The sequence below is a fragment of the Amia ocellicauda genome, chromosome 21 (assembly GCF_036373705.1).
Source record: "Amia ocellicauda isolate fAmiCal2 chromosome 21, fAmiCal2.hap1, whole genome shotgun sequence".
In the NCBI taxonomy this organism is placed as follows: Eukaryota; Metazoa; Chordata; class Actinopteri; order Amiiformes; family Amiidae; genus Amia; species Amia ocellicauda.
The window spans coordinates 13,362,220-13,375,582 of NC_089870.1; the positions used below are offsets into that span (position 1 = coordinate 13,362,220).

Below are 13,363 nucleotides of genomic sequence, written 5' to 3' on the forward strand. Positions count from 1 at the left end.
GGAAATTATGATCTTATTAAGGAACCAACTTTTTATGAGTTACACCAGCTGGGTCATTAATAGCCCTGGATCTCAATATATATATATATATATATATATATATATATTTATTTTTTTTTTTATTTTTTTTTTACAAAAATAATAATACAAAAATAGCCCCGGATCTATTAATCTGTCATTCCGATCATGCATTAAAGCCCTCAAAAATAATATGATATCGTTGATCAAAAACACAAGTATGTTTTGGGTCCTCTGTGTGTCATTCAAGCAGCAGATCTACTTCACATTACTTGGCACGCGTACATTTTTTGTGGGCCGAGAGAGAGAAAGAGCGAGAGAGAGCGCACCAGTTACAGGGCTTGTCATTGTTGGCATCTGGTGGTAGCTAGACATAAGTTGAAGGGCGGCTAAGGATATAAGAAGCTTTTTCAAAAAGAAAAAGGATCATGAAGGCAAGGAGGCGCAAGCGAGGCTAGAGGAGGTGGAGGACGAGGACGAGGACGACTTATCTCCTGTAGCTGGAGCAGCAGATGAGTCAGGACAAGAGAGTGCCACTGCCTCATCTAACGTTACAAGCTCAGGGTGGTGAAGAAGAGGGCTCTTTAGATAGCTAGCTAGTCTAGCTCAGTGGTTCTCAAACATTTTTGTCACAAGGCACACCATTTATGAAAACAAGTATTTCCAAGGCACACCTTTACATATGATTATAGCTATGTAAATCATCATAAATAAGACTAATTCCAAGGCACACCTGGCCAGCTCCCAAGGCACACCAAGTGTGCGACGGCACAGTCTGAGAACCACTGGTCTAGCTAGCCTGCACTCACTGTGATATTGTGGAACATGGGCTGAGCATAGAAAGAAAGTGGGATGACCTTACTTTGCCTTTGTAGAATCCAATTGATAAGTCTTCAAGCCATAATTAATTCCCCCTGAAGCATATGTATGACTCATATGCCTCTCTGGAACTGATTTGGTCAATTGAAACACTCATTTTGTTTATCTTGATTTCATGTTGTGAAAGCCAGCCTACGCACCTACCAGAACCTTTTGGTAGAGCACAGTGTCTCACATCTTATATTCATTTTACTCTAGTACGTTTCCATGGTCAAACCATTCCCTTTGTTCCAATCAACCACCTGGGGGGAGTGAAAACATGGCACTAGCACAAAATGCATGTATGCTTAGTTTCACTCTGCCATTGAATTATTACAAGTATTGATGAAAACACACTGGGGTAGAACAATTACTAAGGGAGACAGTATATTAAAGAGGATTTTAGCTATCGGTCAAGTTACGTCAGATACGCGAGGACAGAATAAAACCTGTATAGATGCACACCCATATAGCCATAGTTGGAGTTTTCAGTTAATTTCCCTTCCCAACATGGCGTCTCTGCTGTTCCACGCACATTACTGCGCAGCTGCAAACACCACTTCAGTTCCGACCTGGTTCAAGCCTGCTACTGAAGTCAAGCTGGTGCTGCTATTTTGCTTTTTCTTTCTGACTTCAGGACATAATACCACCGACAATGTTGGCGGCACGGAGAGCACTGTTGACCGGCTTGAGATATGCCGCTGTCCCCAGACGTGCCTGCGCCGGCTCTGCAGTGCCGATAGACGATATTGTTAACGGACTGACAGACGAGCAGATTCAAGTAAGAAAAACTGCAGAATGATGTAGTTGCACGCAAACGGACAATGGGTCTGTATTGTAGCCATAACACAAGTTGTAAACGCAAAGGTACGCTTTAAACACCGCGGTTAGGGGAGCTCAGTACGCAGCTCTACGTAAGCATGTAGCCTACCTATTATTTATGGCATAAGCAAAAAAAAAAAAAACTGCAGTAATGCAATGCAATGCAAACTTGAAAAAGCGTAATAAAAGTACAGTTTTAAAATGACACAAGTTACACATGTACTAGATTATGTATACATTTGGGATATGGCCTGTGCTAGGCCCCGAAACGTACACAACTCAAGGGTGAAAATGAGGGCGTCCGACCCCTTCCGCTAGTCATGTGACTCAACATTGTGTGATCCAACATGAAACCAAAGTGCAGTGCAAGCATCTGTCAGACCTGGCTTGATTTCCCCGGCAATGCTCACATTGTCATTTAAATGTCTGGGACTCTACAAATAGCTTCCAAATTAAACGCTTTTATATCTGATCTTAGATTCACAATGATGTAATAGGGCGGCGGATACCCAGTTTCGCTTTATACGTCAACAACTTTACTGTGTTTAAAAAATAAAATAAAAAGTAAAACCTTTTGAATTTCATTTTGATCAAATTGTAAAATGATACCTGAATTAATTTTTTTTATAGGGTGGCTGTTATTCCTGGGACACAGTGTCCGTGAAGTAATAATCAAATTGTAGTTTGCAGAAGTGCATGTAAGTGGGCAGTATGGGGTTAATTTGGGCATCCCACAGAAAAGGGGTGGGTTTCAGATCTGATCTTTAATTGGCTGGAGGCTCTATGATGTCATTTTCCCAGTGTTGTGAGTTCACTGGAGCACCAGCAGCACAAAATCCATGAAGCTCGGAGACCTTGAATGTGACCTCAGTGGTGGTGATGTGATTGGTTGAGAGAGGATGCTGAGGTCTGATGCAGGACTGGTTTTGCAATCTAGTAATTCTTAATCCTATGTTCTAACCTCAATGTCAGTGGAGTTTGTTCTCTGAAATTGTGACCTTTATTGTGCTTTCTGCTCTTAAGTTGCTGTAGAGGATTTGTAGTATATATTAAGTATTTCATATATTATGGATGTGGTAGAAAAGTAAGTTAACGCAGTAAGAAAAAACACCTTTCATCCTCCGTTCCTCACTGCTGGCTCTGTGTTCTCCGGGTTGATGTTTGATTCTCTCTTCCCAGCTCAGACAGAGCGTACAGAGGTTCTGTCAGGACCAGCTGGCTCCCAAAGCTCAAGAGATCGACCAGAACAATGATTTTAAAGAAATGAAGGTGAACTTATTAAATCTTAAATCAAAATGTCTCCACCTTCCAGCTTGTAGGTCAGCGTTTCCCCAACCTTCTCAAGCCTGCAATGTAAACTTTATAATGATGTGTCACACCTCTCTCCTGTCTGCCCACCCAATTATTAGCTTAAGCCCTCTTTAAACAGCTTGCATTCAGTGGGGAATGTGAGCTTGTCCTTATTTACAGTTATAATTCTGGTAGGATGCATTAATTTCATGGTAATAAAAGAAGAAAATCACAAAGCTTAGTTTTCCAAATCTGTTTTATGCATGTGTGCATAATGTCGAAACGATTCTACACTGAAGTTGTTTAAAGTGCATTACTGAGTCAGTGAGTTAAATTAAGTATTAGGCTTATTAATCACTATGTATTATCTGAAGATTTGGGTGTTTTACACAAAATTAGGAACGCAATTAAATGTGTGTATGCATTTCCTCCCAGGAATTTTGGAAACATCTTGGTGATCTTGGAGTGCTGGGGATAACGGCTCCTGGTGAGTTGCAGTGAACTGTCACTAGCACTGATGATAGCTCATTTAATGTGTCAGGCCCATGTTAGCTGTTTTTATTGCCCTAATCATGACTCGCTTCAGAGCTCGCTTAGATGCTGTTTGTCAGTAAATGCACAGTTAGTGAGATTAATTTCCTGAACACCTTTGTCCTGATTTTGAGAGCTATTTATATCATGAAATTGAGCTTAAATTGTTTGAGATTCCCTGAGAGAAATGGAATGAAGAACGGATAACATCTTTTAATCTTGTGTAGTGAATCTAGTGTTTGCATAATAAGAATATAAGTGAACTGCTTTTTGGAGTTTTTACGGTTAGAACTTTTTTTTTTTCTCACTAACGATTGTTTCCTTCCAGTGGAGTTTGGTGGCTCAGGATTGGGTTTCCTGGATCATGTAATAGTGATGGAGGAAATTTCACGTGTGTCTGCCGCAGTGGGGCTGAGCTATGGCGCGCACTCCAATCTCTGTGTCAACCAGCTCGTCCGCCATGGTAATCAGGCCCAGAAAGAGAAGTACCTGCCAAAGGTGAGAGTGGCATACTGTATAGCAGGACATTTTGGTGCGGAGTTTATTTTGGCTTTATTGGTGGATTTGATTTGAAAAGCCAGTTATGTTAATGGAATATTCTGACTTTTTTTTATTAGTCTTTCTTCATTGATTAACGTGTCTTTGATGTACTTTTCACTACAGCTCCTAAACGGTGAGCATGTGGGTGCCTTGGCCATGAGTGAGCCTGGCGCTGGCTCTGACGTCGTGTCCATGAAACTCAAGGGAGAGAAGAAAGGTGAGCTAGAACTTAATAATACATCTACTCCACACCTGGCAACAAATTCTACACTGTGAAATTGCTCAGTCTAGTAATTTATGTATTAAACCATTTTAAATATTGAAGGAAGAGTTGATCAAATAACCAACCATATTGGAAACCATGTTGGTCATCAAAAAGGGTAAAAAAATTACAACCAAGAAACATTTTGGACTTCCATGCCAAGAGAAGTAGACCTGTCCTTTTCAGAGCCTGTAGTTTGACTTTGCGCTCCTGTGTATGCGCTGTCTAGGAGATCACTACGTGCTGAATGGCAATAAATTCTGGATAACAAATGGGCCAGAGGCAGATGTGCTCATAGTGTACGCCAAGACGGATCCCAAGTCTAACCCCACCTCTCGTGGGATTACAGCCTTCATCGTGGAGAAGGTAAGACCACTTTGTCATTTATTGTCTTCATTGATGGATGTTTACGGAACGAAGGCCACTTGAGCGGTTTTGTTAGAAGATGTTAACCAATCGGAGGGGCCATTGGACTCCTCCTGCTCATTTGGTAGAGTAATTTAAGGATCCCTGAATCTCATCCAGTCCATTGTGAACAATTTCCCAGGCAGTGTGGCTCAGGATTTTGTTCCAGGCCTTGATGTCTCCATTTTCTGTGCTGAATAGCTTTCCACTAGAGTCCTTGTTCCATTGTCGACCTTGAAGAGGCCCTCTGGGTTGATAGTTAAAACCCTTCATGATTTTGAATACAGGAATGACATTCCCACATAATCTCTGTTCCAGACTAGAAAGACTTGCAGCTGATAAGGGCAACACAATGCTATACCCCTGCATTTAAGATGATCGCATTCACTATCTGCAGTTGCATGCCAGATTTACTTAGGATGAGCTCTGCATGTGTATAAGCTCCAATACGTGCACCAAAGACAAAATGTCACCCAGTTCTCCTGTGTTCCTCCACAGGGAATGCCAGGGTTCAGCACGGCACAGAAACTGGACAAGCTGGGCATGAGGGGCTCCAGCACCTGTGAGCTAATCTTTGAAGACTGCAAAGTGCCTGGTGAGAACTGGTCACTGGGAACCACACAGCAGCTGGTGTTGTCAAACCAGACTGTATTCTGAATTTGTTGGGGAGCATTTGTATGATGTACAGCCTGTTTTTGTTTTCAGTAATAGACAAAGCATGGTTTTCTAAAATACCCCCCGAAGTGTGCTGATTTGTTTCTATGGTAAAATTCGCAACCTCAAATAATTATAAAGTTTAAGTCTGATAAACAATCGTTCACATTCCAAAGCAACTCCTCGTTAATGAGGTTCCAAGTCGCAGAGCTGTTTGTTGAATGAGACCTTTCGTTTGCTTAGTCCACGGTCAACTTGACACCTCTTGACCAAGAATGCTGGTCATGCCCCAGGCTGAAGAGCACCCAGAAGGACATGTTAATGAGAGCGCGTTGTAAATACCATGCTAAAATGCTAAACAAATGATTCCCTTTGTACACCTAAGGGATATGCAAAATGAGAGCTTGTTTGAAGACTACTATTCCCTTTTAACATTGTTTTCACTTGCATTTTCTTCATTTGCAGACTGAAATGTTTGTCTACAGTGCTTATGTTGAAATAGACCTGCAACATAGGAATAAGAGGAAAAACTGTTGGTAAAAAATTATTGATAAGTTATGGATTAAACCTGTAAGAGACAAATAACTTGTGAGATTTTAGGAGGGGGGAAAAAAACCTGCTGAGCAGCTTGAATTTAAAAGCTGTAGTTTATTGTTGATGAAAGAATTTGCCTTTTCTTATTGCTCTCATGGGGGTCTTCAAAAGAATAAATACCTCTCTAATGGATTAGTGAATAAATGGAAGAGCTTCAGGGATGTGATCTAGCTTTATATGTACTGAGCTGTAATTTATAATCCTTTATTTCAGAACAAAATCTGCTGGGGCACCTGAACAAAGGTGTGTATGTGTTGATGAGTGGACTGGACCTGGAGAGACTAGTGCTGTCTGCCGGACCTATAGGGTAAACTTCGAGTCCAACATCTGCCGGTCTTAACATTAGGCAGGAGATTAACTTTGATATCCTTTGTCTCCATGAGAAGGACTCATTAAAAACAAAATGACTGAGATCTACCTTCTGCCTCTTTAAAAAAGTACGTTATTATGCAATTGTGTTTGACTGAAATCGTGATCCTTACTACTTTCGCACGCATTTTGACATTGCATTTGTAGTTACATGTGTGCTACGCAAGAACTGTACCAAACCGTGAGGTCTCTTGTCTTCCAGGATCATGCAAGCAGTGATGGATCACTCCGTCCCCTACATGCACATCAGAGAGGCTTTTGGACAGAAGATCGGGCACTTCCAGGTAGGGTTTGATGACCGGGTGTATATAGCATTGCATTGTGGGCTTGAGGCATGTTACCTGTTTCTACAGAGAAGCAGCAGCTGTGTCTGAGCGCTGCTGATAATACCCCAGAGCTGTACGTCACCGATAAAGACGGAGATTGAAATTATATAGCAGGGTAACAGCCTAGACAAGGATCAATTAGAAAAGACGAGGGGGGCTGGGCTCCGTGAGAGCGGTGCTTCTCCTCAGGCTAATGCAGTAATAGCTAGCCTGTCTTGTTTCTAAGGAACATGAAAGGCACTGGAAGAAAAAAAAGTAAGTGCACTCTGTTTTGAATAGAGCTTTTCATCAGCACTATAAAGTACTGTAGTTTGAATACATTGTTAAGAGAGGTGGGCAAGATTTAAAATTCCTTTTCTCCCCCCGCTTCCAGCTCCTGCAGGGGAAGATGGCTGACATGTACACCCGGCTGAGCTCCTGCCGTCAGTACGTGTACAATGTGGCGCGGGCCTGTGACAGGGGCCACTTCAACTCCAAGGACTGCGCGGGAGTCATTCTTTACGCAGCAGAAATGGCTACTCAAGTGGCGTTGGATGGCATTCAGTGTCTGGGTGAGTTTCAAACCGATCCAAAGTACTTTGAGTGAGCTGAAGGGTGCAAGATCCTGTTGGTGGAATTGCTGTGTATGTGTTTGACCTTGTAATAGTGAAGATAAGCCCATATAAATGATGACTTGTTTACTACTGGATTCACTGGTGTCACAAGGCTTTGTTAAATCTCTACTCAAAACTGTTTTGGGGTTTTTATTTTTTAAACTGTACTCAAACTTCTAACGCAGCATATAGTGAAACTACAATAATAACAGGAAACAGATCTGTACTCTAGACAGATCACAGACAGATCACAGAGATTGAAGCAGATATCACAGCACCCAGTTTAGTCCTGACCTAGCAAGTAATAGGAAATTGTTACATTACATTTTTTTCTAAGATGGACATTGAATATAGTTCTACATAGCTTCTAAGATTAGTGAAAGAGCTGTGTGCACTGCCTACTGAAACTGAGAACTGTCTGCTTGTTTGTCATAAATGTGTAGGAGGAAATGGTTACATCAACGACTATCCAATGGGACGCTTCCTGCGAGACGCCAAGCTGTACGAGATCGGTGCCGGCACCAGCGAGGTCCGGAGACTCGTCATTGGCAGGGCTTTCAATGCCATGTATAAGTAACCTGGAAACTCTAACATCCTTAACATGGACTGAGCAGGTATACTGCCCAGCCGCATCAAGAGGCCTTAGAGATGAACTGAAAACAGGACGGTTCCTAGATCATACCTCGGACAAACGTCTTGACCATGTCCTTACAAACAACCACTGCACTACAGGCACTGTGGTGCTGCTCAAACTCATCAGCCTGGCTTCCGCTGCAGTTTATGCCAGTCTTTTAGATTACAGTTGTGTAGCTGATGAAATAAGACCTCTTCAGACTTTCGAGATTCCGTCTCCCCCGGATGTAATCAAGTTAGCATCTGGGACCAGTCCAGCCCGTGTGAAGTGGATATGAAGAGCGGAGGGATGCATGAAGAGATTTGTATCACTGTGAAACCGGAAGGGGCTACTTGTATATAAGGATGCTGTACTAGACCAATCCTTATTCAGTACAAAACATTAGGCTATATATGGCTTATGGACAGTGGAACGATCTGGAATTTTATTGCTTTTATTGCTTTTCTATTCTCTTCCAACAATGTTGTCCAACCCTATAAACCATACACTGGTGCTTTGTCTGTTGAGAACTGCAAATTCCAGAGTATGTTGTTCAGTTTAACAATTGTTTAAATAATTTAAAAAAAAAAAATTGAATACATTTTGTTAAACACTGCATTTAAGTTTTAAAATATTTTATTGCCATCAATGCAGATTATCAAAGATCAGTAGATCTTTTCAGTAGAAAGTTTAGAAATGATCACTCAATATAATGTTTTATTATTGGATAGCTTGGGGATTCCATAAATCTGTTGAGAAAAAGGCTGCTAGTCTTTCTTTCTGATTTCATAGCTGGTGTGTAAAATACTGATTAGCAGATTTTGATTCTTTGACTAAATTTGAAAGATTTAAGTAAATTTGTTTTTCTGTAGACCATCACTTACAATATCTTATTTTTTAATATTATGAAAATGACTTGTATGTTTGCGGTTTGTGGAAAAATTAGATTAAAAAAAACTGACAACTGTTCCTTGTCGGTTCTGATTACTCCGTTGCTAGTAAAGTATGTGGAATCCGTTCAGCTTGGATGAAGTTAGGAATTGCATGATTCCACATGGTTTTTGTGTTCTTCAAAATCTAGAAATGTTTAGAGGCAACACTACAGCTGTTAAACATGGAAATTCAGAACAAGATCTTTACAAATGGTTTAGGTGCAGAGACTCAAACTAAAGCATTGTGATTGAAGCTGCTTTACTGGTGCCCTCAATAATGAAGACTGCTTGCTCTTGTATGCAATTCTTAAATTTATGGATTCCAGTGCTATAAAAAATAAAATACGGACCAGTTTGGACTTTTACTATACCTTCATATCGGTATTTTAAAGTTATCTATCCTAAATCGAATGTACTAATTACCGTGTCATTCAGTCATAGCTATCAGCTACCAATAAACTTGATCTTGTTCGTGTATCCCGCACCTTGCTGCACCGGCTGCTTGAGACTGCTCTGTCTGCTGTGAGACGTGTCTGATCACAGAACACCCATGGTGTTCGTGTAACGCAAATTTCTGCAGATCTGCACAGATCTGCACGGCTCCACCAACGGGATCGGTTGCAACCTGCAGATCTGCGCTACAAGAACGTGACCATCTTTCTTCACAAACCCTTCAGAAATCGATGTAATTGGATTACATATAAATGTTTTTATTTAAAAAAAAAAATAGAATTGCCAATCATTTAAGTAAGAACTTAATTATTGTACATCATAGATTTACATGACATTTTTAAATAATTGATGTGATTATTTAATTAAGCATTGACAAGTGTTGATCTCGAATTCTATATGGTTTTGACAGTGCTGTTCACACCTTCATTGTGTAATGAAAGTTGACATTCGTCTCCGCTAACAAGGGGGCAGCAGTAGTTTTCATTCCACTTAACATTGCGTCGTTGAAAGTGCGGACATGATTTGGTTTCAAGACAACTGACACAGAACAGGGAAACGTAATTCAATGTCAGTTGTGTCCTATTATTACAAAATACCGTCATACCGTCAAAAATGTGAAAAATACCGTGATACTGTATTTTGGCCATATCGCCCAGCCCTAGTTGATCCTACTGTGTATTTATAACCTGATTGCCATTTTCCCTCAACTATTATGTACAATTCAAAAACTCGTTATGTGAACATTTTGGAATTTGGTGAAAAGTTAGATTTTAGTCATGCTTTGATCTGCGTTGCTGACTGAATGTGAATGTGCTTTTGAACTGCTTGTGTTTGTGCACTGTGGCACTGTGCTTATATTGTGTAGGCCCCTGTGTGAGGCCGAGTGCACAGGGGGAAAAAGACCAGGGAAGACTCGCTCGCAGTGGAAAAAGTAATCCTCCCACTAAAACTTTCCGCCTGTAGCTCGGCTTTAACCTCTCGCAGCGCCGACTGTTTAAACTGCACAGTCTCTGTGTGCACTTCCTGCAGATTACATAACCTGGGAAGCGGCTTTCAAAAGTGAATGGAAACTGCTCTGTTTATACAGGGCTTAAACTGAGCCTCGTACTCTTGAGGAAAAGTGTAGGAGAGCAATTCAATCTGCCCTACATTTATACAGGGATTAGAATGGCTGTGTGTGCTTTTGTCCTTTTGGAATTTGATTTGTTTTTATATTTTATTATTTTAATGTTCTGGCAAGAAATTCATACCCCCCCACACACAAACGAAAAAAACTGTAGCATGCACACCCACACTCTTAACATTCTTCAAGTCTTTCCTTCATCAGCTTATAATCAAAGAAACTTGGAAAATGCTTCTAGTACTGATAATAAATAGGTGATAATCGTGCCACTTTAAAATGAACTTGCTTCAATATTTCTGCACTTCGAGTATTCTCTCAGGCTAATTTCTATAATGCTATGAGAGTGGTTATGTATTTGCATACCTGCTGTAGAGATACTTACAATATCAAGCACTGATTTCTCCACGGGATGTTTTATTTTAGCAGACACTGACACTCGGTGGCTCACTTTGGTAACTGCAGAAGATGACTCCAAAGTGCTCTGTTCACATTTAAAATAATGGGAGTGATCTGACCAGTCTGTCCCATTCTTCATTGCCCTCTATGCTTTCAGTGTCAATTCAGGAATCGGTAAAATACTGATGTATTTTAATCCTTGTAATTAAGATAAATTGTATTTCCATGTAATCTGGGTCATTTTAACTGTATGCCTCAGCTATATCCAGCTGAAGGCAGTGGGGCGTTTGGGACAGTGGTTTCCTGTGGACAACGCCGTAGCAAGTACAGAGGTTCATGTAGAAAAAAAAAAAATGACAGCACAATCCTGCCGTCTCTGATCCCCTTTTCCTGCACGGCTCTAATTGGGGGCTGGCATCCGTCCATCTGTCAGCTGCAACACGGCCCCGGACCGCCGAGCACTGCCACAAGGGGCTCGGCGGTCAGGTGTTCACTTCAAACACTCACACCTGGCCTTTCCCCCGGGATCACAGGTATGTCAGCCTCAAGCTGGAACACAGCAGCTCTGTCACAGTGTCTGTAGTTATCAGGGTCTGCATTCCTGCACCTCCGCTGTAAGGCTGTCAGCTCCTTTCCTGCCCTTTCCTTTTGATTTAATAAGGCTGCTCTCCACTCACACACCCCCGTCCTCACTCAGGTTTATAATAAAAGCTCCTGCCTGCTAGATAGACCCCTAAACATGTATTAGTGAGCTATATATTTCAAGAGGTGCACACACAATTATACAATTGAGGCTACACAAGTTTGCATTTCAGGCTCAATTTAGCCCATGCGAAATTAATTAATCTCAGCTCTGCTCTGAAATGAAGATGCAAAGCTGCATATTTAACTTCAGTCTTGCTAAAGGCAGTTCATACAAAAATATGTCTGTGTTGCTGGAATACAAGTCCTCCTATGATTTTTTTTAACTTGCTCTTGTCCCTCCGTGCTCTGCAATCCTCCATCCCTTCGACTGTTAGAAATGTCTCCATCCAGCATAATAAAATGTTCAATCATCAGATATGACAAATTGCTAACAAGCTGTTGGCTTGGTGTTATTGTGTGTTAACAGGTTCAGAAAACTGCTTAGGACAAGCGGAAACGTTTCCTTTCTGACCTGTTTTCTGCAGATCTGATAGATGTTGTATCATTTCACGAATGCTATTTCATCTTTGCTCTAATCGGCCTCAAAAGGGGGTATATTGCTTGAAGCAGTTAGGATTCACAAACCTCTTACCTAACAATGATCCTATATTGTGCATCCCCTTTCTTCATCCATTTGAAAGTAAGATTTAGAATGTGATAATTAGCATATAAGGATGAATTACATTGCCCTGATCCTTATCCTTTTAATACATTTAATTGGTGATGTATGGGGTGCTTTTAACATGTCTTTGATTTGTTTAGCTGCATCCCCGAATTTATCTGTCCCTTCGGAAGCATAATGAACTCGGCCTTGATCCAGAGGGACAGGCACTCTTTGCGTGTATCCTCCTTTTCCAGGCTAAAACAGCAGTTTTACTCTTTTTTTCTCTTATGCATTACGAGATAAAAAGAACAAAGATACAACCTGACACTTAGGTTAAATATAGTGGCAGCAGGTTAAATATAGACTGGGTAGTCAGTGTCTCATTAAGTGTGGCGACAGCAGGAACTATGATGGGCTAATTAGAGAGTGTATGAGCTGTGAAGAGCCAATGTTTTTGCCAGAGAGCAGGGAGTGGTCTGTTGCCTGCCACCAGTCCACAACAGTGACAGTCCAACCCCCCCACCTCCCCTGACTAATGCAGGCAGGATGGAGAATGAGAGGAAACAGTTCATTTCAAAGAGTATTGTTTAACACTTAGCTCGTGATTGTAAGTTCTCCGGATGGCATATTTGCATTACTTGTTCTGCGACTCTATTCACAATTCTTTGTTGACTGATATGGCAGCCATGATGAGGTAACCATGAAGAGAGATCTGATAAAATACTGTTTGTTTTGCTCCGCAGTGCCCGGTGGAGGAAATGTGAGTATCTTTTAAAACCCTTCTATTATTTTGTTTCCCAGTGAGGAAACAAAACATAAAGCATTTCATATGTAGAGGGTAGCTGCCCTTGATAATATTTCTGGGCCGTTCTGCTGACTTAAGCAAACAATGGCAGTATTTTGTTTAATCAAAGGAACATATCGCTTCATTGAAAGGATGAATGACGTTTTAAGAACTGCTGTGACACATGTTTCCATGACACCTGAAATGTTTATCTGTTTACCAGATACTGATACTTTACTTAATTTCCATAGGTAAAATAAACTGAGCTTTTGGCATGTTCAAATAATTACATACAAATAAATAATCTCTTTTGAATAATACAATAAGTGATAGAACATTATGAGACAAGGCACTCAGTTGCTATTAAGCAATAATATGTCTTGGTTTGTTTGTCTTGGTGTCTGAATGTGTGTAGTCTGTTTTTATGACCTATACCAAGTTTTTTTTTTTATCAACAATGTGTGCACTGTAATTTCCCCCCTGATCTTCTTCATCAAAACGTGTATTGGTGC

The 13,363-nt window shown here is 40.9% G+C and overlaps 1 protein-coding gene across 1 annotated transcript; it reads left to right on the forward strand.

Moving 5' to 3' along the window:
• Window positions 1–1,422: 1,422 nt before the first annotated feature.
• ivd (isovaleryl-CoA dehydrogenase) lies at window positions 1,423–9,172 on the forward strand. The gene is made up of 11 exons (XM_066694343.1): window positions 1,423–1,657; window positions 2,878–2,967; window positions 3,424–3,475; window positions 3,848–4,017; window positions 4,183–4,276; window positions 4,551–4,687; window positions 5,225–5,321; window positions 6,188–6,281; window positions 6,546–6,627; window positions 7,043–7,220; window positions 7,706–9,172. Exons 1-11 carry the CDS (start codon window positions 1,532–1,534, stop codon window positions 7,837–7,839), a joined length of 1,254 nt encoding a protein of 417 aa, XP_066550440.1. The 5' UTR covers window positions 1,423–1,531; the 3' UTR covers window positions 7,840–9,172.
• The last annotated feature ends 4,191 nt before the right edge of the window (window positions 9,173–13,363 follow it).